Genomic DNA, 26,762 nt, shown 5'->3' with positions numbered 1-26,762 from the left:
TAAGTGATGGGGCTGATTTTGGCTGCCAGGTTTTCCTCATCCTAGCCACAGTTATTTAGCAGACATTTGCCAGGTGCCTTCTGGGGGCAGAGCTGGAGGTTCAGGGATGAACCAGGCACACTGGACTCTGGGGACAGTAAAGCCACAACAGTAGTGTCCAGAGGCTGTAAGCCAGCCTGAGGCCAGAGGGCAGGAAGTACTTCCAGAGGAGGTAGCTGAGGGCAGGTGTCATCTGGGCAGAGGGGCTGTGCAAAGACCTGGAGCCCCCCAGAGGTCTTGCCCAGGAAGCCCAGGGGTCTTCCTGCCTTTTCTAAAGGATGGACTCTGTTTCCATGTCCGATGCCACCCCTGTTACCGCCCTCGGGATTTATGTGGCCACAGAGTATGGCTTAAATGGTGGAAGCTGGGCAAGATGGATTGTTCCCCCGCATCCTGGGGAAGGGCCACTGGATAGCCCCTGCTGACCCTGGGTCACCCATGCTGCCTCTGTCCAGTGGGCCAGGGAGAAAATCATTAATGGGAGGCTGGCTTCTGGGGCAGGGCAGTTCCCCTAGGGGACCTGGGGTGAGGAGATTGGTTTGACCTCTGGTCAATAAGGTCTCCTGTGAGCAGGAGGAGATCTGGAGGACAGGGAGGGAGGCCGGAGGCCTGGCCTTGGGGGAGGGGACAGGGCCAGGCCACCTCAGGAAGTCATTCCAGGAAGGCGGGGGTTCCTCAGGACACGTGCCCACCAGGTGTGGGCCTCAGGGGACACTGGAGCTCCATCCTCCCTAGGCATTAGGATGTGAAATGAGGCAAGTCCCAGGTGTGTGATTGGGCTGTGAACGGGCTGGCCATTTAGGGTAGTGGAAGTGAAGAGTGTGCACTCTTGGTGCACCAGTGACCAGGCCCTGCACCACTAGGCTGTGCAGCTCAAAGCAACCGACTTCACTTTTCTGAGCCTTAGTTTCTACGTCTGTTAAATGGGGGTGATAAGCATTCCCATGTCCTAGGGTTGTCGGGATGATCAAAAGCAATAACATCTTCCCAAACTGTAATCTGAGCAGCAGAGGTGCCTCGTCTCGAAGGACGTGAGAGTGTGATACACTTGTGTCCTGAGGAGGCTTCTGTTTGCAGGGCTTCACCAAGAGCCTCTTAAAGGGCTCCCTTGTATCCTGTCAGTAGTTATGTATGTCTGCTGAGCACTTAAATCTGTACCAGGCAACTGTGCTAAGACTATATGTTTAATATTCACAGCAACCCACAAGGTCGGTACCATTGTCACCACTCTCAGTGAGTTGCCTGGGGACCCTTAGCTAGGGAGTGGCTAACCCTGGGGTTTTCTTTTTTTTTTTTTTTTTAAGAGTATAGTTGATTTACAATGTTGCATTAATTTCTGCTGTACAGCAAAGTGTATGAGTTATACATATACATATATCCACCCTTTTTTAGATTCTTTTCCCATATAGGTCATTACAGAGTATTGAGAACAGTTCCCTGTGCTATACAGTAGGTCCTTATGAGTTATCTATTTTATATATAGTGGTGTGTATATGTCAATCCTGGTCTCCCAATTTACCCCCTGCCCCTTTCCCCCCTGGTAACCATTAGTTTGTTTTCTACATCTGTGACTCTATTTATCTTTTGTAAATAAGTTCCTTTGTACCATTTTTTTAGATTCCACGTATAAGTGATATCATATGATATCTGTCTTTCTCTGTCTGACTTATTTCACTCAGTATGACAGTCACCAGGTCCATCCATGTTGCTGCGAATGGTATTATTTCATTCTTTTTTATGGCTGAGTAATAGTCCATTGTATATATATGAACCACATCTTCTTTATCCATTCATCTGTCGATGGACATTTAGGTTGCTTTCATGTCCTGGCTATTGTAGATAGTGCTGCAGTGAACGCTGGGGTGCAAGTATCACTTCGAATTATGGTCTTCTCTGGATGTATGCTCAGGACTGGGTTTTGAACCTGGATCTTGTTCCCCACTGTACTGGTGAGACAGGCGGGGCCCACTGAGGTGGAGCTGAAAGCAGCGCTTTGGGGCCACATGGCCTGGGGCTAACTCTGCCATTGCCTGCTCTGTGACCTTGTTGGTTCAGCTTTGGAGCCTCAGTTTCCTCATCTGTAATGTGGCATAATGTTTCCACCCTGAGGATGATAGTGAAAGTTCAATAATGTGGTCCAGGTGAAGTGCCTGTGGAGCCTAGGCTGGGATTGGAGGACATGTGCAGGTCAGCGGGGGGACAGAGACCCTGGCCTGGGCATGGAGTGTAGCAGTGAGGAAAACATGGTCCCTACCCTGGAGAGCTCACAGCTGAGGGCTGAGACAGATGCCTGGGCAGCCCCAATTCCAAGAGCCCCATCATGGGCTGAGTGGGGTCATGGTCTTGTGGGAATGGGGTCCTGCAAGCCTAGTGTGCCTAGAACAAACCCAGAACGCTGTCTGGACTTCAAGAATTGTTCAGCTTTCTGGTTAAGATGGGCTGGGACAGGCATACAATTATCAGGGCGTAGGAAAACCTAATTTAATGCTAAATGGGATGACAGACTCCAGATCTTTTCAATGTTCACTTGTTCATTCATACACTTGACAAATGTTTGAGTTCCTACTATGCTGTGTGCTGGGGATATAGCAGAAAACAAGTGGGGGAGACAGAAAAAAACTAGATAAATAGATGTTATCTCAGGTTGATCAATGCTCGAAAGAAAATCAAAGCATGGTAGAGAGATGAGGAGTGACAGAAGTGGGGGCTGCCTCAGAGAAGCAGTCAAGGAAGTCCTGTCTCAGGACGTGACATGTGAGCAGAGGCTCGAATGAATTAGAGGAGCCAGAGTGCAAAAATCTGGGAAAGAGCACTGAAGCAGAGGGAAGAGCAAGTGCAAAGGCCCTGAGGGATGTGTGTATTTTGTGTTTGGAATGCTCAGAGCCCTAATAAGACAGCCAGTGTAACTGGTGGGGAGGGACTTGTAGAAGATGAAGGTGGAAAGCTGTTGGGGGCTCATCTTGCAGGGCCCTGAGGCCCTGGTGGGGACATTTATCTAAATGCGATGGGAAGCCCTGGAGAGTTTGGAGGGGAGGGTTACACAAGGTGATTGGGTTTGGTGGAAGATGGACTCCCAGGGGGAAAGTGTAGAAGCAGGAGGCTGGTGAGGAGGTGGGTGCAAGTTGTCTACGTGAGAGGCCGTGTTCAGGGAAAGGAGACGGGAGAGATACGTGCTGGCGTAGCCAGAGGTGGCTTCCTGGAGAGTGTGGTCAGACATGAGCTAAACCTCCAGGGATACAGGGACTTTTGATGAGAGATGCTAAGCAAAGGCTTCTCCACGAGGGGCTAGGGATGTGGGCAAATGCTTGGTGGTGGAGGCGAGCGTGAGGACACTTGGGGTGTGGAGAGGAGACCGCCTCCAGCATCAGCTCCAGGGGGAGAAGCGACAGTGGGCTCTGGTTCATTCGTTCCCAGGAAGAAATTTGCCAGGTCTCCTTCCTTCCCCGCTGAAGACCTAAACAGGAATTATATGCCCCCCCATCCATTTCCCATCTCCATATTGGTTTGGGTACTTTTCTTCCCATTTGCTCACTGTATCCTAACAGCCACCCTGGGGTGTAGTCAGGCCAGAGGCTTTGCTCCACTGTTTTACTGGGGAAGAACCTGAGGCAGAACAAACCATGGGCCCAGGGTCACCTGGGAAACTCTGCTCCATAACTTCTTGCTTTAATTTGGGGGTGTGGTGGAGAGATAGCACACTTTGCTGTCAAATAGACCTAGACCTGATTCTTAGCTTTGCTGCTTCCTGGCTGGGCCACCTTGGGCAACTTGCCTCATCTCTCTGAGCCTCAGTTGCCTCATCTGTGAAATGGGGGTGGTAACAGGGCAGTTATGAGCGTGTGCTGATGCCTGGCCCAGAGCTGGCGTAGAGGAGACCCTGGCTGTTTGTTATGAATGTGGTTCCTGCACGCAGGGACTCTGGACTTCCAGGGTAGCTCACCATCACCCCTTTTCCTGCTCAGGTGCTGGTGGCCGAGGAGAACGTGGACTTCCGCATCCATGTGGAGAACCAGACGCGGGCTCGGGACGATGTGAGCCGTAAGCAGCTGCGGCTGTACCAGCTCTACAGCCGGACCAGCGGGAAGCACATTCAGGTCCTGGGCCGTAGGATCAGCGCCCGCGGCGAGGACGGGGACAAGTATGGTAAGTGTCAACCCCCCCCTCCCCGACCGTGTACACATTCTTCCCGGCCTCTGAGACCTCAGGTTCAAATCCCAGCTCTGCCGTGTCCTGGCTGTGTGATCTTGCACCTGGCGCTGAGCCTTTCTGGGCCTCAGTTTCCTCATCTATAAAATGGGGATGCAGTAGTGCATCCCTGAGAGCCTTATTGGGAGTAGTAACTGAAGACATGAATAAAGCATGCTTTTGCTGGTAAATGCCCCATAAATGCCAGTCATCATGGGTATCCGTGGCAACCTGCTCCCCACGGCATTGCTTCCCCAGGTTCAGATGCTCGGAGGGGTGGGAGCCTCTGGGGCATGCTTTTTGGATGCTGGTGGTGGTGGTGGAAATTGGCCTGGTGTGAGTGTGTGTGCACATATGTGCATATGTGTGTGAGAGTGTATGCATGTGCACGGGGACAGGCCTGTGTGTGTGTGCTCTGCAGGCTTGAGCTTGTGCACCTATGAGGCATGGGCACTCACAGTACCTTGGGCCATGGTCCCCATGACCTGTCCTTGACCCTGGAACTGTCCAGCTCTCTTCTGGTGTGTTTAGGAAGCATCACCTGCCCCAAGCTGCCTCTGCAAAGGGGCTGGGAGGAGTGAAATAACCCTGACTCCCTTCCCTCCCTAAGCCCCCAACCCACAGAGACCCTCAGCAGTGAGTGAAGCAAGCAGGACTCCTCCCTCCCAGAGCCTGGAGGGGATTTAGGGGCCAGACTCTGAGCAAATACTGACCACACCTCCATCGCTTCCTACCTTCTCAGGCCCAGGTTCTGGGAGGTGTCCCAGGCCCCAGCCTTGGGTGGGAGGGAGCTGGGGCTGTAGGTGGCGACAGTACGTGCATGCCTGCGGCCGAGCCTGCCGGCCTGGGCTTCTCTGAGATGATGCTCCGCCTGCCCGCCAGCCCCTGCCCATTGCAGTCAAGACATGACAACAAGACAAATAATTTCTTGGATCTTTTATCTTGGACACCATTTATTTTCCCTCAGCCCCGGGGCAGGACTGACCTCATGGTAGGGCCCAAGTGTGGCAGCTGCACCGTCACTGGGGGCTGGGCCAGGCCGGGCTGAGCAGGGCTGGGCCACGCTGGGCTCCTGCTTCTCCAGGCCAGCTGCCTCCCCTCCCTTCTCCTGCCCCGTCGCTCTTTACTGCCTCCCTCCCTCCCTCCCTCGTCCCCCTTCTTCCTCTCTCAGTCTGGCTGCTTCTCCTTTTATCTGGGCATCTCTCTCTCTGAGTCCTTCTCCCCTCCTTCTGGTTGTTTCTGTCCATCTCTCTGTCTCCCCCCTCCTCACCATCTCTGTCTTTCTCCCTGCCTCCGTCCCTCCGACCACAGCTTTCCGTGCCTCCTCCCCACCTCTCCCAGGCCCTCTGCTGGCCGCCTCTCTGGGGCCTTGTCTCTCTGTGCCCCCCCTCCACGGACGCCTGGCTGTGCTGGGCAGACCCAGGTGCTGGTTTTCCCTGGGATCTGCTGTCCAGTTGCTGCCAGGGAAGGGGCAGCTGGCTGGCTGGGGCGGGAGGGACGTGCCCTCCTGGGGAGTCCCCGGAGCTCTGGCTGGCCCCTCCAGGCTGGGAGAGTACAGGGGGGTCAGACTCTGGTCTGAACCATCTGTCCAGGCTCTGAGATAGGAGTCAAGAGCTTGGGAGGGAGAGGAGGCCGGAAATGGCCGGCCCCTCCCTCCAGAAGCCACTTGTCCTCTCATTTCCTCTGCCTGGACTGGAGACTCAGGGGATCTCACCTGCTGTGTAACCTTGCCTTCTCTGAGCCTCAGTTTCCCTCTGTACGTTACAAGGGCTGTACTAGAGCAGTGCTTCTTAAACACTAACATGCATCGGAATCACTGAGGGCTCTTATTAAAATGCTGATGTTGATTCAGAGAGTCTGGGTTGGGGCCTTGATCTCTGCATGTCTAACAAGCGCCCTGGTGGTGCTGGGGGACCACCCCTGGAGTATCCAGGGACTCGCCCATCTTGGCTTCTCCTCCAGCTCCACAAACTCTAGATTTAATGATTCTCTGTCAGGGAATATGTTTATCATTCCTCCAATCCCCCAACACCCGGGGCAGCCAGGGGCCTTGCTGGCCGCCGAGGCTGCTCTATTTAAATGTCGCATTAGAAACGCAGATGAGGCGAAGGGATCCCATCTGTGAGCCCTGGGAGAGGAAGTGAGACAATGGAGCCAATTGAGGCTTCCAATCTAGATAATCAATACAAATATTATTGGGAGGGTGATTTATGTGGCCAAGCCGGGCAGGAGGATGGGGCTGTGTTAGAGGCTTGCCCTGCCTGTGGGGGAGGGGCAGCCAGTAGTCCTCAGTCAGGCCAGGGGGCCCAGGATGGTCTGAGAACCTGCTCCCTCCTTCTCAGGGCTCCATCCAGCTGAAAGAATGGTGTCTTCTGAGACTTGCATTCATACACAGTTAGAATGCAGTCTGGGAATTTCAGCAAACACCAAGTATAAACAATCCCTATAAACGCCTGGAATCTGGAATCCCCAGAAACGCCCGGAATCTCAGATTTGAGTCTGTAAAACACTCAGAATCTCAGATTTGACAGCGTCCTGAGGCGCTAGACCCCATAGGCAGGTGGGTGCAAGATGCACCTTTGTCTGGGTGCCCTGCCCAGGAGCTCTTGGCCGGCTTTGCAGCAGTGAGCAGTCTTCGGTGAAATCTGCATAGATGTCAGCGAGGCTTCTACACCAGGCTATTCTGCAAGACTTTCTCCCCATGGCTCCCTGAAGCTTTCCCAGAGCACTCTGAGGGCCCTGAGGTTGGCTGTTCCAGGAATGCAGGACTTTCTTAGCTTTCGGTTCGGCTCTGGAGGGAGAGGTATGCCGGCCAGGGGGCTAAAGGCTTAGGTAGTGGGACACCTGGCAGGCCGGGAACTGGGGGAGGGCCACCCTGCCCACCCGGGGTTATTACATCAGCCCCTCCCCTTCCTGCCCTTGGTCCTGGTCACCTTTGTCCTGCAGGTAGTTGCCACCTTGAAGAAACAGCACTGGGCCAGGAGGCAGGACCCCTGGGTTCCAGTGGCAGCTCGGCCGCTGAGCAGCCCACAGTGCAGGGGACAAGCATGTCTGGCTCTGGGCCTGGTTTCTTCACCTGCCAAGCAAGGATGAGAAGGCCCCACTCTACCTGCCTCCAAGGTTGAGGCCCTTCAGCTGGGATGTGGAGGTGTCAGCAACCCCTGGCTCTAGGAAGCAAGGCTGCTGGGTGGTGGGACTTGAGTCTCAGCAGAGGAGCACCTGGGGTCAGCTGAGCCAGCCCTCAGGGAGGGGGAGGGGCCCCAGCATCAGGGCTGGTGGTGTGGGAGCAACTCTGCTTTTATAAGCCACGGGGTTGGATATTCCTGCCTATTTTCATTTGAAGAAAAGGGCTCCTCTACTTGATTAAGAAGAAAAGCCCAGAACACCCAAGGTTTTGCAGTAGGCCAGCCTCCCAGGACTGACAGTGCCCAGAACAGCCCCGAGCAGGCCTCCGGAGGGGCTGTGATAGCCAGGGAGGTGGTCTTTTGAGAGGGTGGGCATGTGGACTCTGGAGTCGAATGGAATTGGAATCTCAGTTCCACCACTTACGAGCTGGAGACCTTCGGTGTGTGTTAGCCTTTCTGATCCTGTTTACTCTTTTGTAAAATGGGGTAATTGAAATGAGAGAACATCTTATTCTCAAAGAGTATATGATTATTAAAGCAAGAATATTCATAATAACCACCTGAACTCCGTGCTGTTGTACGGCGGCAGGGGGATACCGTCATAGGCTCAGGTGAAGGTTTCCCCTCTCGAGAACTGATTCGTGGGGCTTCCAGAAGGGATACTGCTTCTCTCCCCTTAGTGGGGCCCTGGCATATCAGCTGCAGTTTAGAAGAGGCTTCTTCAGCATGATTCCAAGCAGCAGGGCGGACTGGCCATGCCCTGGCTGCCGTCTCAGGCTGTATGCGGAAGGGTATCTGGACCCTTCTGTTGCGTGCAGTCCGGTCTCTCAGTTCACACCTGGGTCCCTCCCTCACTGGGCGATACAGCGGTGAGTGAGACCACCCAGGCCCAACCCTCAAGGAGCTCCCAGGCGAGAGCCCCTTCTCCTTTCTAGGGGCTGACTCTGAGTAGGAAGAGCCTGGGCCCCTCACTCTCTGTGTCCCCTTGGGCGCTTTCCATCCCCTCCCTGCACCAGTGGGTTTCCTCACGATTGTGGGAAGGCATGGGCAGGGCACGGAGTGTGTACTGTGTGGGTTTGTTCCAGTTAGGCATGGATTAGTCTGTGATTCCAGCTGCGTCACCACTGCTCAGGGTCACAGGGAGTCAGCCTGCCCCAGCATGGGCTCTGCCCCTCGGGGCAGCTCCCCCGTTCACCCTTGCCCCTCTGAGAACGTGAGCTCCTTGAAAGCAGTGACCTTTCTGCCTGTCTGCATGTCTAGTACATGTCCTGAAAGCAGCCCCCCGCCCAAAGGTTACTGGATAAATGAATAAAATAATTACGGGGCCACGCAAAGCACAGTCAGGGGCTGACTTGCGTGACTCACCTAGGAAAGTATGTGGGGTCTTCCAGGGCTTTTGCTGGAAGTGGGAGGGGGCCCTCTGGTCCCCATTTCTCTCATTCTGGTACCTGCTGCAGGGCTGTGCTGGAGCAAGGAGCAAGGTCCTTTGGGCTGGCTGGTGTGGCTGAGGCATCAGAGACTCTTTTCTCTGAGTCTGACGGCCCATAGTCCGTTCTCCAGACCACAGCCCAAAACGTGAGACTGTGTCCCTCCGTTAGTCGAAGGCTCTCAGCTCATTTAGAATGCAGTCCAAGTCCTTGGATGGGCAGGAAGGCCTGGTGTAGCCTGGCTCCTGACTAGCAGCCTCACCTTGGGCTCCACTGCCTCGTCCTTGCCCGCTCCACTCCAGCCCCAGCGAGCTTCCTGCCGCCCTTGGAACACGCCAAGCATGTCCCCAGCTAAGGGCCTTTGCTGTGTCCTCAGCCTGGGGATGCCCTTCTCCCAGATGTCCCCATGGCTTTTGCTCCCTCACCTCACTCAGACTACTGTTCAGTTGTCCCCTTATCAGGGAATTCCTGTCTCTGTCCCCTCGTGGGTATGTTTCTCTTCCTAGCACTTATTGCTCCCTGAGGTTCTGGTAAGTATTTAGTTATCCGCTCTCTGTGTCTCCTGTTATAGTGCAAACTCTAAGGCTAGGCCGCTTCAGTCTATTGTGTTCACTGCTGTATCCCCTGCACAGAGCCAGCCACAAACAACGGTTCAATACATGCTTGGGCCAGTGAATACATGGCTGACCCATGTGTGCGTCCTGGATTGTAGACGGGACCACTTCCCCGGGGCGGGGGCAAGTGCCTGCACAGAGCCCAGCACACAGTAGGTACCTGGGCAGTCCGTGCTCCCTCCCTCCTCTTCTCCTGTCCTCCTCTCCCGTCCTTCCTTCTAGCCAGCCTTGCATCTTGCAACAAGGATACAGTGAGCGACAGGACCAGCTTCCCCAAGGGGCGCTCCCAGCTGGGAAGGGGCATTAATATCTCCGTCTGAACCCCCTGCCCTCTGAGCTCATGTTCCACGACTTCTGTCCCCAGTGAGGAGTGGCCACCCACACGTCGCTGACTCTGCAGCTCGAATGGCCACATGAGACATACAGCTAGGATTAAATATAGCTCCCGATCGATCCTATTGATTCTTTCTCTCTTCCTTTCCGGCTTGCCCACGTGGCCTGCGAACCTCCTTGGGGGACTTTAGGAGAAGGGGAACCATGGGCACCTTTGGGGAAAGGCCACCGTGGGTGTGTGAGGATAGTGATGCCGAAACATCTCCAGAAAGGGCTCCTCCCCCCCACCCCCATTCTTTCCCTTCCCCTCCCCTCGACCTGGTCCACCTTCAGAGGGGAGGAAGGGAGTATGATTTGGCGTCACCTCCCAGTGCCTTTTGTGGCAAGGACGTTTCCTCGCTGGAGGATGATGCCTGGAGAGTGGCCAGCAGCACTGTCAGCACTGGAATTGTTGCGGCCGGCTGGCCGGCTGCTGGCCACCCCGTGCAGGGTCTGGGTACGGCCAGCTCTGCCCAGCCTCTCACTGGCTCCCAGCTCCCCCACTGCTCTCTCAGGTCTTGGGGGTTTTACCCCGAGGCTTGGGGGAAAAGAAACCAATTCTCCTGCTTAGTTTTTTTCCAGTTCCCTTTCTCTGGGTCTTCTGTGTCCCTCTTTGTATGTGTCTCTCTGGCTCTCTGTCTGCCTCTTGGTCTTTCCCTGTCGTTTCCTACCCTTCAAACCAAAAGTCTTTAAAGTGAGGCTATGGATTGCCCGCAGGGAAGCCCAGCTAGGGAATCACACTGGAATCAGTCAATCAATCCATCCATCAAAGTCATTTCTTTTTTCTCTGCCACGGCTGACCTGCCTGATGTCTGTCCTGCTCTGCTCACCTCTGTCTGAATCTCTCTGGCTCAGGCTAGCTCCGGAGTTACTGTGCCTGTGTTCAAATCCTGGTCGTACTGTGTGACTCTGGCAAGTAACTTAACTGCTCAGGGCCTCAGTTTCTTCATCTGTAAAATGGGTGTAATAGTGCCTACCTCATGGGGTTGTTGTGAGGATCTAATGAGACATTCCACATTCAGACTCCAAGCACAGTGCCTGACAGATGGTAAATGCTCAAATAAGTATTAACAGTTTTTGTTTAGTTTTTTAAATTGTCATTGTTACTCCATGCATTTAAGAGAAACAGGGAAAAAAAGACAGCATGAGTTCTTATTGAAAGGGCTTTCTTTCTGGATCCTTTTTTTTGTGTGTGTGTGTGGTACGCGGGCCTCTCACTGTTGTGGCCTCTCCCGTTGCGGAGCACAGGCTCCGGACGCGCAGGCTCAGCGGCCATGACTCACGGGCCCAGCTGCTCCGTGGCATGTGGGATCTTCCCGGACTGGGGCACAAACCCGTGTCCCCTGCGTCGGCAGGCGGACTCTCAACCACTGCGCCACCAGGGAAGCCCCTGGCTCCTTTTTCTTCCACTTTCTCTTTTTCCTTTTCTGCTTTCCTCTCTCAATGCTGGAGAAGGGATTGGGTCCTTCGAGCTCCTGGCCCCCAGCCATGGGCAGGTGCTGGGCTCCTGCTCTGTGCTGGGCCCTGGTAAGACTGGCTCTGTGGACTTTGCCTTCAGGGAGCTGGGTTGTGGGACCCCCCAACATCCTGCACTCACTCACCCTCTGGTGCGTGCAGCCTTTCCTTCTAGTCAAAACCAGATCTGAAGTCATTTCATGCCTCTCTGGCTGCGGTTTGAACCCAGACTTGGGTGGTCCTATGGGCTCCCCCACCTCCCAGAGTCAGCTCGAAGGTATTTTCCTCAGGGTGACCATTGACACCCCTTCCTCCCTCAAGGTCATTTGGAAGTGGAGCTGAGGAGGGATGGGCCCCAACCTTTGGCTCTTTGGGCATCCCAGCCCACAGACTTCTGCCCCAAGAAGGTGAGGTCAAGCGAAGACCTTCTCTGCCTGCCTTTGGTGTTCGTTCACTCACTAACCCCCCCAGGAAAGGGACTGGCATGGAGGAGAAGTGACTGGTGGGGGAGACAGGGTAAGACCCAGACTTCCGTGTTAGCCTGCCTGGGTTTGAATCCTGCCTGCATTTTAACTCCATCCCTGTCTGACCTTGGGACTCAATTTTCTCACCTGTAAAATGGGGATAATAAAAAAGAGTTCTAATCTCCTGGGATTGTTGTAAGGATGGGTGGGTAGGAGCTCAGAGTTCTAGTGAGTGGCAGGAGTAACACGGTGGTGGTGGGGGGCGTGGGGAGGTAGAGGGAAGAGTTGCTGAGGGTATTGACCTGGAATCAGAGACTTGGTTTGAACTTCTACCTGCTTTTACTACCTGTGTACCATTAGGCAAGTCCCTTTACCTCCCTGAATCTCGTTTGCTTTAACCTTTAAATAGCTTTATTCATACCTACCTCACCAAGCCCTTTATGCACTTACTAAAATTTACTTATTGGTCATTTGCTGTGAGCCAGGTATGGGCTAAGAGCTGGAAACCACAGTGGTGAATGAGACAGTTAAGGGCCTGCCTTCATGGAGCTTACCTTCCAGTGGATAGAGACAGACAATAGAAAAGGTAGCAAATAAAACAACTTGGGGAAGAGCTCTGAGGAAAATGGAGCAGGGGGTGGCTAGAGCTGAACTGGGAGGATAGTACGACATTGGACAGCATGGCCAGGGGAGGCCTCTCTGAGGAGGTGGCATCTGAGCTGAGATGTCAACCTAGGAAGTGAGAAGCCACTGTGGGAGGCTCTGGGCACGAGCAATCTCCAGGCAGAGGAAAAGTGCAAAGGCCCTGAGGTGGGAGTGTGCTTGGTGTCTTAGAGCAGGAACAGTAAGGAGGCTTGTGCGGCTGGAGGGCTGTGAGTAAGGGAGGGAGGTGGGAGCAGGCAGCAGGGGCCAGACCACGTGCCCCTTCATGGTCCCCGTAAAGAGTCTGGATTTTTAGTGGGTTGGAGATCCATAGGAGGCTTTAGCAGGGACGAGGCACAATTAATTTTATATTTTGAAAGGATCCCTCTGGCTGCTGTGTAGAGAAGAGACTGCTGGGGACAAGAGTGGCAGAGAGAGGATGGGGGCATGCCAGGGTGGTGAGGGGCGAGATACTATCCTCAACCCCTCCCGCCTGGCCTGGGACAGACACGAGAATGGAACTGAGCGGAGATGAGGTTCCTAGCTCCTGAGAGCTGCATCTTGGGGGCTTGGGGCTTGAGTCAGGAGAAGGGGGAGCGTGATGCTGAGGACCAGGCAGGCTCTGGGGCAAACCTGGTCTGAGCGGGCGGAGTCTCTCTTTCTGTCTTTCTGAGAAATGCTGCTGCTATTACTCCCCAAAGACTTTACATAATCCTGGCCCGGCTCGCTCTTCATTATGTCATGTGCTGAGTGGAGTCTAGGTCACTCCATGGCTTGTTGCAGTCGGGGAAGAACAGACTTCTGGCTCCCTGGGCACAGAGGCTGGTGCAGACCCTGCCCTCGCTGGGGTGAGGGTGACTGGCTTGCAGGGGTGGAGGTGCAGTCTAGCCCCAGCCCCAGGCCCTTTGGATGGCTTAGGCAGAGGCCAGGGCTTCCCGAGATGGGCTGTGGTTAATGAGAGATGGGGGTTGTGCTTTGAGCCAAGTCTCCCCAGAGCTGGGGGCCCTCCTCTGGGACCCAGGCCCCAGCAGGAAGAGCCAGGCAGACCTGACGTCAGCCCTTCTTGCTGGGTTGCTTCTCTGAACCTCAGTTTCTTACACTGTAAAAAGGGGACAAAGGTACCCAACCTCGTGGGGATATGTGACTTTAGCAGGCTCACATGGGAGCCAGATCCAGCGTGTAGTAGGAGCTCTTCTTAGGACAGAGGCCCAGGCATGTGCTGGGGGAGGGCAGACAGAGCAGTTTTCCCCTTGGACTCACTTGGGGTTGCCTGGGCCCCAGCCCTGTGGCCTCACCCTCTTCTTAGGGTTTCCCGTGCCTGCCCCTCTCCAATGCCAGAGACATTCAGAATAGGGTCAAGCCCCATTCCCACTGCATGGGTAAGGAAACTGGGGTTCAGAAGGGTGTGTGGCTTACTCAAGGTCACACCCCCAGGATGGCAATTCCAGAAATGGAATCGGACTCCATGAATCCCAGTCTAAGGCATTTTCTGATGCACTCACAGTGTGGGGTGCCTGCGACCCTGAAGGATGCTGAGGAAGTTGAGGACAGAGGGCACACCTTGGGGAGGCAAGTTCTGCTCCACCTCTGCCCTTTCACACACATCTGATTTTTTTTCCACTTTTTTTTTTTTCTGGGAAAACAGTTTTGTTTTGCAGTTATTAGGAAACTTAAACAATAATTACTGAGTTTCCCCTACCCAGCCTCTGAGAACAGGGTGCTAGGCCCTTTACAGCATCATTTTATATAATCCTCGCCATAACTGTTGAAGATTGGAGATGACTATTCCCATTTTACAGATGAAGAAACTGAGGCCCAAGGTCATACAGTGGCAAGTGGGGCCAGGGATTCATATCCATATCTGTGCATTTCAAAGCTCTCACCTATCCCCTTACACATGCTACCTTCGTCAGAAGCTCCTAGAGTTGGGGACCCTCCTGACTCCCCAACAACCCCCATCCCGTGTGGGGCCTGAGCTTTGTGAGGAGATACAGAAAGCATATCCCAGAGCTGCTGTCATGTTTGGCCCTTGGTTCCCAGGGACAAGCAAGCTAAGAGGAGAGTTAATGGGGAATTTGAGTTAAGGGGAACAGGGAACGTGAAGGGCTTGTAACCCCCTGTCTCAGTGTTGGCTAATATTCTCAACTCAGTGGTTTACTAGGGGTGGGGGAAGGTGGAGAGAAGAATGTGCCCCCCACCCTTGTTCCTAGAATTACTAAATTCTTGTTAGATCTTTAAATTTTATGTAAATTCTTCTTTTTTTCCTTGGAAAGGTGGGTATCATATTTTAATTAGTAGTGGTGTCAAAGGAAGGCTAGATTAATTATTGGAAATCCTGAGTTCCAGATGGTTTTAGTTTTCACAGCAGGGCACCAGGGTATATATTTAAATTTTTTTTAAATTAAAATCATACCTAGTGTATTTTAGGGGCACTGAGGTACACTCTTTGTGGCTCCAAGGATACTGTATTTAGGGCTATGATTTTTGTTATTGAGAAGCAAGGGCCTTGTCACTGACATAAAAATTTTGTGGGTGAGGGAGGGGCAGGTGCTGGGAAGCAAAGAGTCAGGGGAGAGAGGGTGAGAATGGGGGGGGGCGTCATAGGCAAAGAAGGGGGTGGTGGTGGTGGGAAATCCAGGCACAGGGATTCAGAGGTTCAGAGAGGGCACATCATGACCTGCCAAAGTCACACAGCACCTTACTGGGGAGAAAATGTGGACTGGCAGAGGGACAGGGAGGGGTCTCACAGTATGCCTAATCAAGAGACAGTCACCCTTTGGCCACTTGATGTCCTTGTTTAGTCAGGCCTTTGGGGATCAGCTCTGGACAACCCCATCCTGAGGGAGGCTCTGTGGAGCATAGATGGTTTAGCATGGGGCCTCCCACTCCTCACCAGGGGGTACTGGGTCCTGGTTGGGACTTCTGGGCTCCTGGGAGGTAGTTATTCTTCAGCCTTGGTGGCCTTGATTGAGGAAGGTGAAATATTATGCAGATAGCCTCCTTTCCCCAGGGACTCGAAACACCCCTCCCTGACCCTTCCCCACTTCAAGTGGCCAGGGCACTCCCTCACCCATATCCCCAGAGGGGAGGGGACTCTCCAGATGTTGTTTTCCCTGGAGGAAGGGGCCTGTGACCTAACTTTTGGAGGAAGCAGCTTGGCATTCCACAAGGCAAGGTGTGTGTGTGTGTGTTTTGTGTGTGTGTGGTGTGCATGCCTGTGTGAGCTCACGTGCCTCTGAATGTCTGACCCCTTAGTCCAGAGACTGCTGCTTTTCTCGGGTTATTTGTGTGGCTGTCTGTCATGCCTTGGGGAAGGGTATTGGCGGGGGAGGGGAAGTGGATGATGAGGGGAGGAGAAGGCACACTGGTCTTCGGCCACAAGGGGCGATCTGGGTCCCAAGTGGAGTCGAGAGAGGCTGGGAGTCGGGGAACAGGTGTCAGACAGCTTCTCTCCCTGCCTAAGGGTCAGGGTGCTCCCGAGAGACCTGTCAGAGGCATCCCCCATGCCTGATATTGGGGGCAGTGGGAGGTCCAGGGACAGGGTCAGGGATCATGTTGCTGAGTCTTTAGGCCATCCATTGCCCCGGTAAAAAAATGTGTCTTGTTCTCCTTCTGCCTTTCGAAGCCCAGCTCCTAGTGGAGACAGATACCTTCGGTAGTCAAGTCCGGATCAAGGGCAAGGAGACGGAATTCTACCTGTGTATGAACCGGAAAGGCAAGCTTGTGGGGAAGGTAAGTGATGGTCTAGATTGGGTGGGTCCCCCCTCAGCTCTGGGTAGCTGGAACAGTGCGTCCAGGGCCCTGTCAGCCCCAAATGGAAAACAGGCCCCATGAGTGAGTGTGTGTGTGTGTGTGTGTGTGTGTGTGTGTGTGTGTGTGTGTGTGTGTGAGATTCCCATTGTGATCTCTTCCTTTCACCACCCCACTTCTTCTCTGTCCCCGCACCTGCAGCCTGCCAGGCCGAGGTATCTGTGGCTGTGACTTTGGTGAGCACGCAGGGCCCTGATCTCTCCTGGTGGATGTGGAGCTCTGGCTTGCTTCGTAGTGGGAGAATCCTCGAGGGGTTCTGAGCCTCCCTGCCTGAATGTACCTGATGTCTGGGAACAGGGAACCATTAGGCCAAGGGCAGGGCCTGCAGCATTGTTTTAACGATCACCAGGGGTTTACGACTCCTCAAAGCAGTGCCTCTGGAACCCAGCAGGCTCGTCAGCTCTGGGCCTCATGATTCTAGCATTTCAGGAAGATTTTATTACTTTGGAAGAGTAGGCCAGAGAGCTGCATGTAACAAATTAGGGCAGGGGTGGGGTGTGGACCCACATGCCAGGGGTTCTGAGGCTGCCCCCCCCTTCTTCCTAGTGTCTGTTTGTGAAGTTCATACACTTGCTTCCTTTGGATGTTCCAGTGGAAAGCATTACTGGTGGTAGCTCTATAGTGGCATGCCCCATGTTCCCTTCTCTCTGCAGGGACCCGACTCACCCCCTATCCAACTTGTATAATGGAGGGGGCTGTGGCTTCTGCTGGATCGGTGGAGTGGGGGGTGGAGGGTAGACCCAGATTCCAAGGAGGATGGCTTCTTCTACTTGGCGGCAAGACCTTGGGTGATGATTTCCATTTATTACACCTTGTTGGGGGGAAGGAAGCATGACCTCAACTCCTGTTTAAGCCATGGTTTTGACTTCCTGAATCCCTCAATTCTTATCCATCTCCCCTCCCCCATTCCCAAGTGACTGTGGAGAAGGTAACAGGCCAGGGACCTGTTACCTGGCTGGACAGAGCCAGGGTATTGTTGCTTATTATTTGTTAATAACAACGGTACCAATAGCTTCTGTTAATTGAGCACCTGCTTTCTGCTGGGCACTGAGCAAAAATGCTCCAAAATAATCCCAAGAGGTTGGTACCGCCACCATCCCCATTTCCCAGATGAGAAAGATGAGGCTTGGCCACATCCAGGCACTTGTCCCAGGTCCCACGCTAGAGGTAGGCGGGCTTCAAAGCCCGGTTTGGAAGGCAAAGGAATCCAGAGGCATTGCCCACACCGACTGGAGCTTCTCAAAGAGCAAAATAATAGTAATCCGTGTAGCGCGGCCCCGGGATGCCAAGGAGTGGTTTTAATTAGTGATTCACTTTCCGCGTCCCGAGGCCGGTCCGCCGGCCAGCGAGGGGGTCCGGGGCAGGGGCGGCGGGCAGGCCGGGCGCCGGGTGCCCTGGCCTGGCCGTGCGTTTCCTGTGGCGGCGCGGCAAGCACCGCGTCAGGCGCTTTGTTCTCCTGCCCGCCTGGGCCGCCTCCCAGGCCCAACCTGCTTGCAGTTGTGGGCCCGGCTTTCTCCCCCCAACCTTTTTTTTTTTTCTCTGTTTAAAGGAGGGGCCGCGCTGCAGCCCGCCGTGCCCAGTGCCTGCGCGCCCCTCCCTCCCCGTCTACGCGGTTCCCGGCATCTTGACCCCAGGAGGGCCGTCTTGGGGTCAAAAGAACAGCCCCGTCCCTTCGGGCTGCTCCCCGCCGCCGGCCGCCCTCCGCCCGCCCGCCGGCTGGCCGCTGAGTCACCGCTTCCACAGGAGCCGGCTCCGATTTCCTGCCCCCTCGCCCTCTCTCCCGTCATTAATATTGGGGATGGTTCAGCTGGCGGCGAGGCTCCGCGTAGTCCGGGGAGGCTCGCCCCAGCCCGCCCGCCCCGTCCTCTCCCCTCCCCTCGCTCCGCCCCGCTTGCTGCAGCTCCCCCCATCATCCCTTTCCGGTCTTCTGGGCTGACCTGGGAGGCTCCAAGGGCGCCCCACCAACCCATAGCACCCTAGTCCCCCTGTCCTGACTTTGCCCTGGACAGGTCCCCCTGTTGGCCTCTGCCTAGCCCAGCGCCCCTCACTCTCTGGCTCCTGCAGCTGGAACCCCAGGCCCTTGGGTTGCTGTTCCATCACAGACGCCCCAGCCAGTCAGACCCCGGTCCTGGAATTACTCTTGATAGCTGGTGTGTCTGCTCCTTCCCTAACTCCTGCCTCAGTTCTGGCCTCATACCTTCTCGGGAATAATGTTCCTCAGCGGCCTCAGGCTCCACCTCCAGGCCTTTCCCCGGTGGCCACCCTCAGCTTTCTAAAGCACAAAAGGGATCAGGTCTTCCCCACCCTCTGCCCCCAGCTCAGCTCAGAACTAGCCCCTGGGTCCTCACCATCTACCCAAGAAAGGCTACACTCCTCGGGGAGAGCTCCCCTGCCCTCATGGTCCTTATGTCACGGACACATGGCACTGCCAGCCTCTACTCCCTGATGGGGCCTTCAGGCTTTGTACATGCTGTACCCTCTGCCAGGACTGCGCTTCCCTTGACCATCCGCCCGAGTTCTGGCTCATCCTGCCATAGCCTCTGGCTTCACTGACTGCTCAGTCAGCGCACCCGCCCTGGAGCCCATAGCCCTGTCACACAGCCATCTCTCTCCGGTCTGCTAACCTGGGTTGTCACTGTCTGTCTTCATGCCTGCATCCCCCGCTGCATCCAATTGTGGATCCATCCATCATGCTTCTTGTACCTGCCCAAAGGGCTACAGGGGCACCAAAGAAATACAAATGTGGGTGCTTGCTTTCTGAGGATTGACTCTTAAACTACAGCCAGAATTAGCCACATGAGGCCCAGGAATCCAAGTGCTCTGACCTCACTGAGCCTCAGTGTCCTCACCTGTAAAATGGGAAGATAACGCTGGCACTTAGTAGGCACTTACTTGTTAAACATGAGTTACCTTCCTCTTTGAAGCCAGGTCCTTCACCTGTGGGAATCCTTGACCTCAGCTTAGGCTCTGGCTCCTTTGGCTCAACAGGATAGCTTCCTTGGATGGTCTTGACACTGGGTGTCAATCTTCTACATATCTAGCCACAGCTGGACACATCTGCTGAGCCCCCAGCAGAGCCTTTGCCAATGTTCCGGACCCTTGGCTGTGCTATTCCCTCTGCTGCATTGTACCCATCATATGCCAGAGCTCTTCTCCCGAGCCCCAGAGAGAGAAGTAGCCCCGCTTCTCCTTGCCACCTCTCTGGGCCCCACGTCCACCTGACCTAGGAGATGGCACTTCCTTTCATTCCATAAAGAGTTGTTGAGTGTCAAACACTGTGTACTAGGCAGTTTTTCCCCATTTGTGGAGTTCAACCCAGATGGATTTTTCTCATCTGCCCCCTCCTGTGTGATTACTGGTGTGTCCTCTTTGGGGCAGCATAGGGCCCCAGACCCTTTCAGGGCAGAGGGTACCCTGCCTACCACTGTATCTTTGTGAAGACTGCTTTCGTTGGAAGTGACTGAAACCCAATTCAAAATGCCTTTAAGCAAAAAAGGACGTTTTTGCCTATGTAACTAAAAACGTCCAGGGGGTAGTTCTGGTTTCAAGGAAGACTGGATCTAGGGGCCAAATGATGTGATCAGGATTCAGTCTTCAGGTCAAATAGAAGGAATAGCACTCCAGTTTGGAAAGAAGGAGGTTGGAGGTGGTAGAGGGGGAGAGATGATCAAATTCTACTAAATCACCAAGGTTCTGGGATGGGCTATTCACTTACTTTCTAAATATTGATGATCTGCCTTGCCTGAACTGATTGAGTCAGCATTTTCAGGGGTGAGGCCCATGCATATGTGTTTTTTTTAAATCTCTGCAGGCCATAAGCAGGGTGATAGAGGTAGTCAGCAGAGGTGAGGGTCAAGCCCCGGGACAGCCTACTGTTAGCTTCTTATCCACTGGGTCTGAGTTCATGGTGGGGTACTTGTGACCATCATAGGCCCCATGGCTCCTCCCAAGGGGCTCCTGACCTCTGGGGTGTCGGGAATCTCAGCCTGAAGCCCAGATCCTCAACCCAGACGTGGATGAGCACGTGTGCCAGGCAGTGTGCTGGCCCTTGAACCTCTGAGTTCTTGCTTCATGCCCACGGTGGCTCTGTGGGTCTGGGGGAGGGGAGGTGTTTTGATGGGCAGCGCCCACTCTTCCATACCCTTCCTCCTCATGGGCCTGCCTGGCGCTAGACAGCAGAGACGTGAGCTGCACGTGGCAAACACAGGTTCAAATCCTGGCTCTGCCACTTAACAAGCTCCGTGACCTTGGGAAAGCCATTTTTGCCTCTTTGAACTGTTTTCTTCTACCAGGTAGAGTCTACCTTAGCAAGTTGAGAGGATTAAATGAGACAATGCATGTGGAAATGTCTGGCCTGTAGTTGGCAATCAATAAATTCTGAATGATTGAGTGAATGGATGAGGAGGGAGACCAAGGCTGGCAGGCAGAGAGCCCCAGCCCTCTCCTCACTCTTCTCAGCACATCCCCCAGAGGAGGAGGGGCCTCTCATAGCTCATGACTGTCTCTGGGACGTTAGTCAGGGATCCAGGAGGCAGAGTCCACTTTCTTTTGGAGGAAAACCCATTCATGGGTCAACCCCACCATTTCTATCCCAGCAGAAGTCTCATCCATTTAACCACAAATGCTCTGGGCACCCCTATCTTGGGCTAAGATTTGTGCTGAGCCAGGGGAGCAACTGAGAAGCAGTCCTGACCTCCTGAAGCTCTTGGGCTGATGAAGAGGCCGGCAGATACAGAATTGCTCTGTTGGGGGGCGGCGGGAGAAGGCATGGGTGTCGAGGGGTTTCGGAAGATGGAGTATGTGAGTTCAGTAAAGCCTGGTGCTTAAATGGAGTTTTGAAGGAAGAGGAGGAAATACCCAGGGAGCCAGATGGCAGTCAGGGAAGGCTTCCCAGGGGAGGTGGTTACTGAACTGAGCCTTGAAGGTTGAAAGCAGTTTTCCAGGCAGGCAGATGCTCTAGGGTGGGGAAACAGCCATGGTGTAGCCTTTATTCAGTTTGTTCCGACTGTTCCATCGAAACCAGCCAAGGGACCTGGACTCAGGTTGGATAGGCAGCTTCCAGAATTATTCATGGGGGCGCCCAGAGCCCAGAGACCACTCCTTCCTATCAGCCTTGCACATATGCCCGGCTTCCCTCACAATAGTCCCTCACTCCTCACCCAGCCCCTAATGTCCTCTGGGTCCTGTGTGTGTCTCCCAGGCCCCACCCACCTGCCCACTCTGCAGCCTCCTCAAAAGATCTCTCCTCCAGAGAATGTTTTCTTACCCTGCCTGTCCCGTTCTGCGAAGTTCAACACTTTGTCTGCAGGGCCCAAGCTTGCCCTCTGCTCAAAGGTGAACGTTCCTGGAAGCTCCGGCCCGTTTTCCACTTCAAACAAAAGGCTGGAACTCGCACCTCAGTCTCCACGCACAGCCAGACCGCTGGGCTTCCAACTTGGCTGGGCATCCGTCTGTAACGAGGAGTGGGCCCGGCCTAAATTTGGAGATGTTAGCTGGAAACTCGAGTGCTGCTAATTCAGGCCTTCCAACTTTGTGTGTTTCCCACTCTTCCACATAGAGCAATTCGACTTTCTCAAGGAGGAGATTCAAAGCCTGCTTCGCACCACTCTTTGTCCAGATCCAAGGAGGGAGCCCAGACTGTCCGAACCACCTGCTCTTCAGGAATAATTTAACAAGTTCCTACTGTGTGCCAGGCTCATTTATAAGCGTCATTCCTCATAACATCTCTATGGCGCAGGAGTCGTTTTCCCTATTTGATCCAGGCGAGGAATCCAAAGTTTAGAGTGGAATTAAATAGCCTGAGGTCACATAAGGAAGTGTTAGAGTTGATTCAACTTCTGACTCTGAATCTAGTGCTCCTTGCCTAGCATAGTCTCCCAGGGAGCTTACCTGGGACCCTGAAATCTCAGAACCTCGGCTACAGGCTTTGGAGTTTGGCCATGCCCAAACTCTTATTTTTAGAGGCTCCCATCACTCTTCACACGAAACATTAAGATGTACCGCACCCCACATGTAATGGAATTTATATTTAACTATATAACAGTGGAGTTGATCGGCAGTTGAGTAGTTGGCTTCATCTCAGCTTTAGTGCACATCAGCTGGGACTCCTTTCTGTTGCATGTGGTAAGACACAGTCTCAACTGTTTTAAAGGACATGAGATATTATTAGCCCACGTAACAGTGAGGTAACTTGAACTTCAGACGCAGCTCGGTCCAGAAGCTAAAAGATGTGAGGAGGACTCGGTTTCTGTCATTCTCTTCCTCTTGGCTTTCCTTGCTCCAAGCTGGCTTTGTCGTCAGACAGAATTTCCCCTCATGGTGGTATACAATGGCTGCCTTCGCTTCAGCATTACATGTTTCCCAAGTATAAATCGGCCTGTGATTTGGGGGATTACGTACACAAGGGTCTAAAGGAACGCTGATTGGATGGCTCAGGCCACATGCTGTGCTGTGCACCAGTCATGGGAAATAATGTGTTGATTGGTCAGGTCTAGGTCTCTTGTTGTAGTAGAGCTGAGGTGGAAGCCCCTGGTTACAGTGTGGAGAGTGGACGAGATGGATCCCTGAGTGGTAATGGGAGGATGTTACCTAACTGGTGAGTAGGGAAGGATGCAGGGGCTAGTAGGACAAATCCACTCCATAGATCCAGGGAGTGAAATTGCTGAGGCCAGAGCTTGGGTCAGGCCCTCTCTACTCCACTACCCCAAGCCTTGGCCACCTGCCCATGCCCTCTCTACATAGCTCTGTCCCTTATGCCTGCCCTCCCCCTTCTCACCTCCTCCTCTCTCTTCCTGTAGCCCGATGGCACCAGCAAAGAGTGTGTGTTCATCGAGAAGGTCCTGGAGAACAACTACACAGCCCTGATGTCGGCCAAGTACTCTGGCTGGTACGTGGGCTTCACCAAGAAGGGGCGGCCACGGAAGGGCCCCAAGACCCGGGAGAACCAGCAGGACGTCCACTTCATGAAGCGCTACCCCAAGGGACAGGCAGAGCTGCAGAAGCCCTTCAAGTACACCACAGTGACCAAGCGGTCCCGGCGGATCCGCCCCACACACCCCGGCTAGGCTGGCCCCGCTGTGGCCCCGCCAGGCTTCCCCAGCCCACACTCACACTCACGGAGAACTGCAATCAGAGGAATATTTTTACATGAAAAATAAGGAAGAATTTCTATTTTTGTATATTGTGTTGAAAAGAAGACAAAAAACTGAACCAAAATTCTTGGGGGAGGGGAGCGATAAGGATTTTATTGTTGTCTTGAAACTCCCTATGACAAAAGACTCACACCAAGGGACTGTTGTCAACACACAGGTGCTTGTGTCTCTCTAGGAACAGACAACTCTAAACTTGTCCCCAGAGGAGGACTTGAATGAGGAAAACGACACTCTGAGAAACCAAAGTCCTTTTTCCCAAAGGTTCTGAAAGCAAAAAAAAAAAAAAAAAAAAAAAAAGAAAAAAAGAAAAAAAAGACAAAAAAAGCAAAAAAACAAAAAAGAGAGAGAGAAAAACAAAGAGAAAGTAGTATCCCCTCACCCCCAACATACTCCCCACTCTTTCCCAATCCTCTGTCCCTGCCCCAAACTCCAACAAAAATCGCTCTCTGGTTTGCAGTCATTTATTTATTGTCTGCTGCAAGCTGCCCCGAGACACCGCGCAGGGAAGGTGTGCCCCTCGGAATTCTCGGCGCCTCGACTTCCGACGACAGACGGCCTCGTCCAATCATGGTGACCCTGCATTGCTCACAGTTCTGGAGGATGCTGCTATCAACCTTCCATGACTCACGTGACCTAGTACACCAATGAATAAGGGAATATTTTAAAACCAGCTATATTATATATATTATATATATATAAGCTATTTATTTCACCTCTCTGTATATTGCAGTTTCATGAACCAAGTATTACTGCCTCAACAATTAAAAACAATCGACAAATTATTTAAAAAACCATGAGGCGAGTGGTGGCCGGGGGCCGGGCTCAGGTGCCCTTTGTGTTTCATTCTTCTCAGTCTGAGGTCATTGGGCTGAGAGCTGGGGCCTTGCTTATTCATTCATTCATTCATTCATTCGACATGGGCTATGCTCCAGGCACTGTTGTAGGCACTGAGAATGCAGCCTTAAACAAAGCAGATGGAAACCCTTGCCTCCAGAAAGATTAAATTCTAGTGAGTCATGATTCAGTGGTTTACTCAGTCATATGTTCACATACATTTACTCTGCACCTCCTATGTTCCAAGGCCTTTCAAGGCCCTGGGGATTTATCAAACAACACAAGAAAAAAAAGTCCCAGCCCGCAGGCAACTTCACTTATAGTAATTCTCTTGATAGCAATGATTCTTTGCTTCATTCATTGACTTACTACTGGAATCACTTATTCAACATATATTTATTTAGCCCTTACTAAATGCCAGGCACTCTTTTAGGTATTGAAAATTCATCAAAGAACAAAACAGACCAAAAAAAAAAAAATGCTTCATGGAATTTGCAGTCTAGGGATTATTGACTGAGTCATTTGTGGAGTCGCCACCTGGGTTTTGCCAGGCGCAGGCTGACCAAGGCAGTGGTGGTCCCCACTCTCCTTCTGGTGGTGGAGGGGGTCAGAGGGCCCAGGTCAGGAGGAGACCTGGTGTTTCTCTCCTCAGACTCTCATGGGCTGGAGCACGAGAAGTGTGTTTGGCATCGTGGACTCCCAGGGGCCTTTTCTCCTACGTCTTCTTTCCTAGGGCCTCTGCCCCGGGAAGTGGAGGTGGGAAGCAGATTGGGCGTGAGGTTGACTGAGGCAAAGGTGCCTCTTACAAGGGTCCTGCTGCTATCACCTGCCTCCCCTGAAAACGCCGCTTGCCAAGAATGGCCAGAAGAGGTCCCCCGTGAGGCCCTATGGAGAAGGAAGGGGCAAGGCTGGGGGGTGGCGTGGGGGACAGTAGCACCTTCTCTGCAGAGAGCTCCGGGACAGGGACGGAGCTTGGCTTCTTCCAAGCTCCCTCTGTGACCCGCCTCTGAGCTCAGGCCAAGCACAATGCTTGGTTCTGTCTTTCTTTATCCCTGGGCCCCATCCTGTGTCCTGTGTGTCTGTGGCTCACCCTCCTGCCTGTCACATCACATCTCCTGAGGGCTTTGTGAAGCCCTTTCAGGTGCACAATCTCATTGTGACCTCCTGATAACTTGCGAAGAAGGTACTATCATTATCCCCATTTTATAGATGAGGAAAAGTTTGGCTGCTTCCCTGAGGTCATGGAAAAAGTGGTGGGGGCGGTATCCAAATCCTAGACCCTCTAGGACTGCAGTACCTGCCACTTGGTGAGTGCTTACTGGGTGTCAGACCCCCTGCTATGTGCTTCATATCCACTGCCCAGGCATCCAGCAAACATCCCCTGTGTGGGACAGAGTTTGACAGGTGAACAGACTGGGGCTCAGAGAGATCACTGACATGCCCAAGACCTCAGGGAGCAGGTGACTGAGTTTGAGATCCTTGGTGATAATAATTGTGATTGTGCTTGCCATTTATTGGGCACCTATTATGTGTCAGTCCCTTTCACCCTCTATTATTTTATTGAAACAATAACCCTATGAGATGGATATGTGCTATCTTTTGCATTGGAGGTTTCAGAGAAGTGAAATGACCTGCCCAAAGCAATCCAAGCTAGAAAATCGTGGCACCAGAGTTCAATCAACCAATCATTCATTCATCTGATAAATATGTATTGTTTACTCTGTGCCAGATGCTGGAGATACCGCAGTGAGCTGAGCAGAGCCCTTGCCCTCATGGAGCTTACATTCCATTGGGGAAGATACAGTTAGGCAAATAAATATAAAATATGTCAGGTAGTGGTAAATCATAAGGAAAAAGAAAATAGGGTGAGGGGTTAGAGGTGATGGGGCTGCTATTTTAGATAGAATGGTCAGGAAAGGCCTCTGGAGGGGGGACCCATGCAAACACTGAGGGGAAGAGCATTCCAGGCAGAGGGAAGAGAGAGTGCTAAGGCCTGGAGGCCTGTCAACGGAGTAAGGAGGGGCTGGTGGGGCTACTGCAGAATGGATGAGGGAGGCTGAGTTTTGGAGGGGGCCAGACTTGAACTTTTTTATTTGGAGTGAGATGGGGAGCCACATGTGATGTGCCTTACACTTGAAAGGGACTGCTCTGGCTACTGCATGGAGAAGGGCAGGCAGACTCCAGCCTGGGGCTGCCTGAGGACATAACGACCCTGCCCTACCTCCTGCTGCTGGCTATGCCTGCCTCTTCCCCCCAGCACATCCTCAGGCCTCCATCCTCATCCCACAGGCTGCTGGCATCTCCCACACCCAACTCCTTGCCTTTGCTCCCTCTCAGGGGCCATGGGGCCAGTGATGATTTCCCTTCCTTGGCCCTCTAGGGCAGTGGTCCCCAACCTTTCTTGCACCAGGGGCCGGTTTCATGGATGACAGTTGTTTTCATGGACCAGTGATGGGGGTGGGGTATGGTTTTGGGCTGATTCAAGTGCATTACATTTATTGTGCACTTTATTTCTATTATTATTACATTGTAATATATATTGAAATAATTATACAACTCACCATAATGCAGGATGAGTGGGAGCCCTGAGCTTGTTTTCCTGCAACTAGATGGGCCCATCTGGGGGTGATGGGAGACAGTGACA

The 26,762-nt window shown here is 53.2% G+C and overlaps 1 protein-coding gene across 1 annotated transcript in view; it reads left to right on the top strand.

Annotated features, from left to right (window-relative positions):
- FGF18 (fibroblast growth factor 18) overlaps positions 1–23,197 on the top strand; it is a 33,876-nt gene extending 10,679 nt beyond the window's left edge. Inside the window, exons 3-5 of the mRNA XM_060094548.1 lie at positions 4,002–4,182; positions 15,949–16,055; positions 22,931–23,197. Of these exons, the coding sequence (XP_059950531.1) occupies positions 4,002–4,182; positions 15,949–16,055; positions 22,931–23,197 (555 nt within the window). The remainder of the gene's footprint in view (positions 1–4,001; positions 4,183–15,948; positions 16,056–22,930) is intronic.
- The last annotated feature ends 3,565 nt before the right edge of the window (positions 23,198–26,762 follow it).

The sequence above is a fragment of the Mesoplodon densirostris genome, chromosome 3 (genome assembly GCF_025265405.1).
Source record: "Mesoplodon densirostris isolate mMesDen1 chromosome 3, mMesDen1 primary haplotype, whole genome shotgun sequence".
NCBI lineage: Eukaryota > Metazoa > Chordata > Mammalia > Artiodactyla > Ziphiidae > Mesoplodon > Mesoplodon densirostris.
This window is presented reverse-complemented; position numbering and strand designations above follow the sequence as displayed.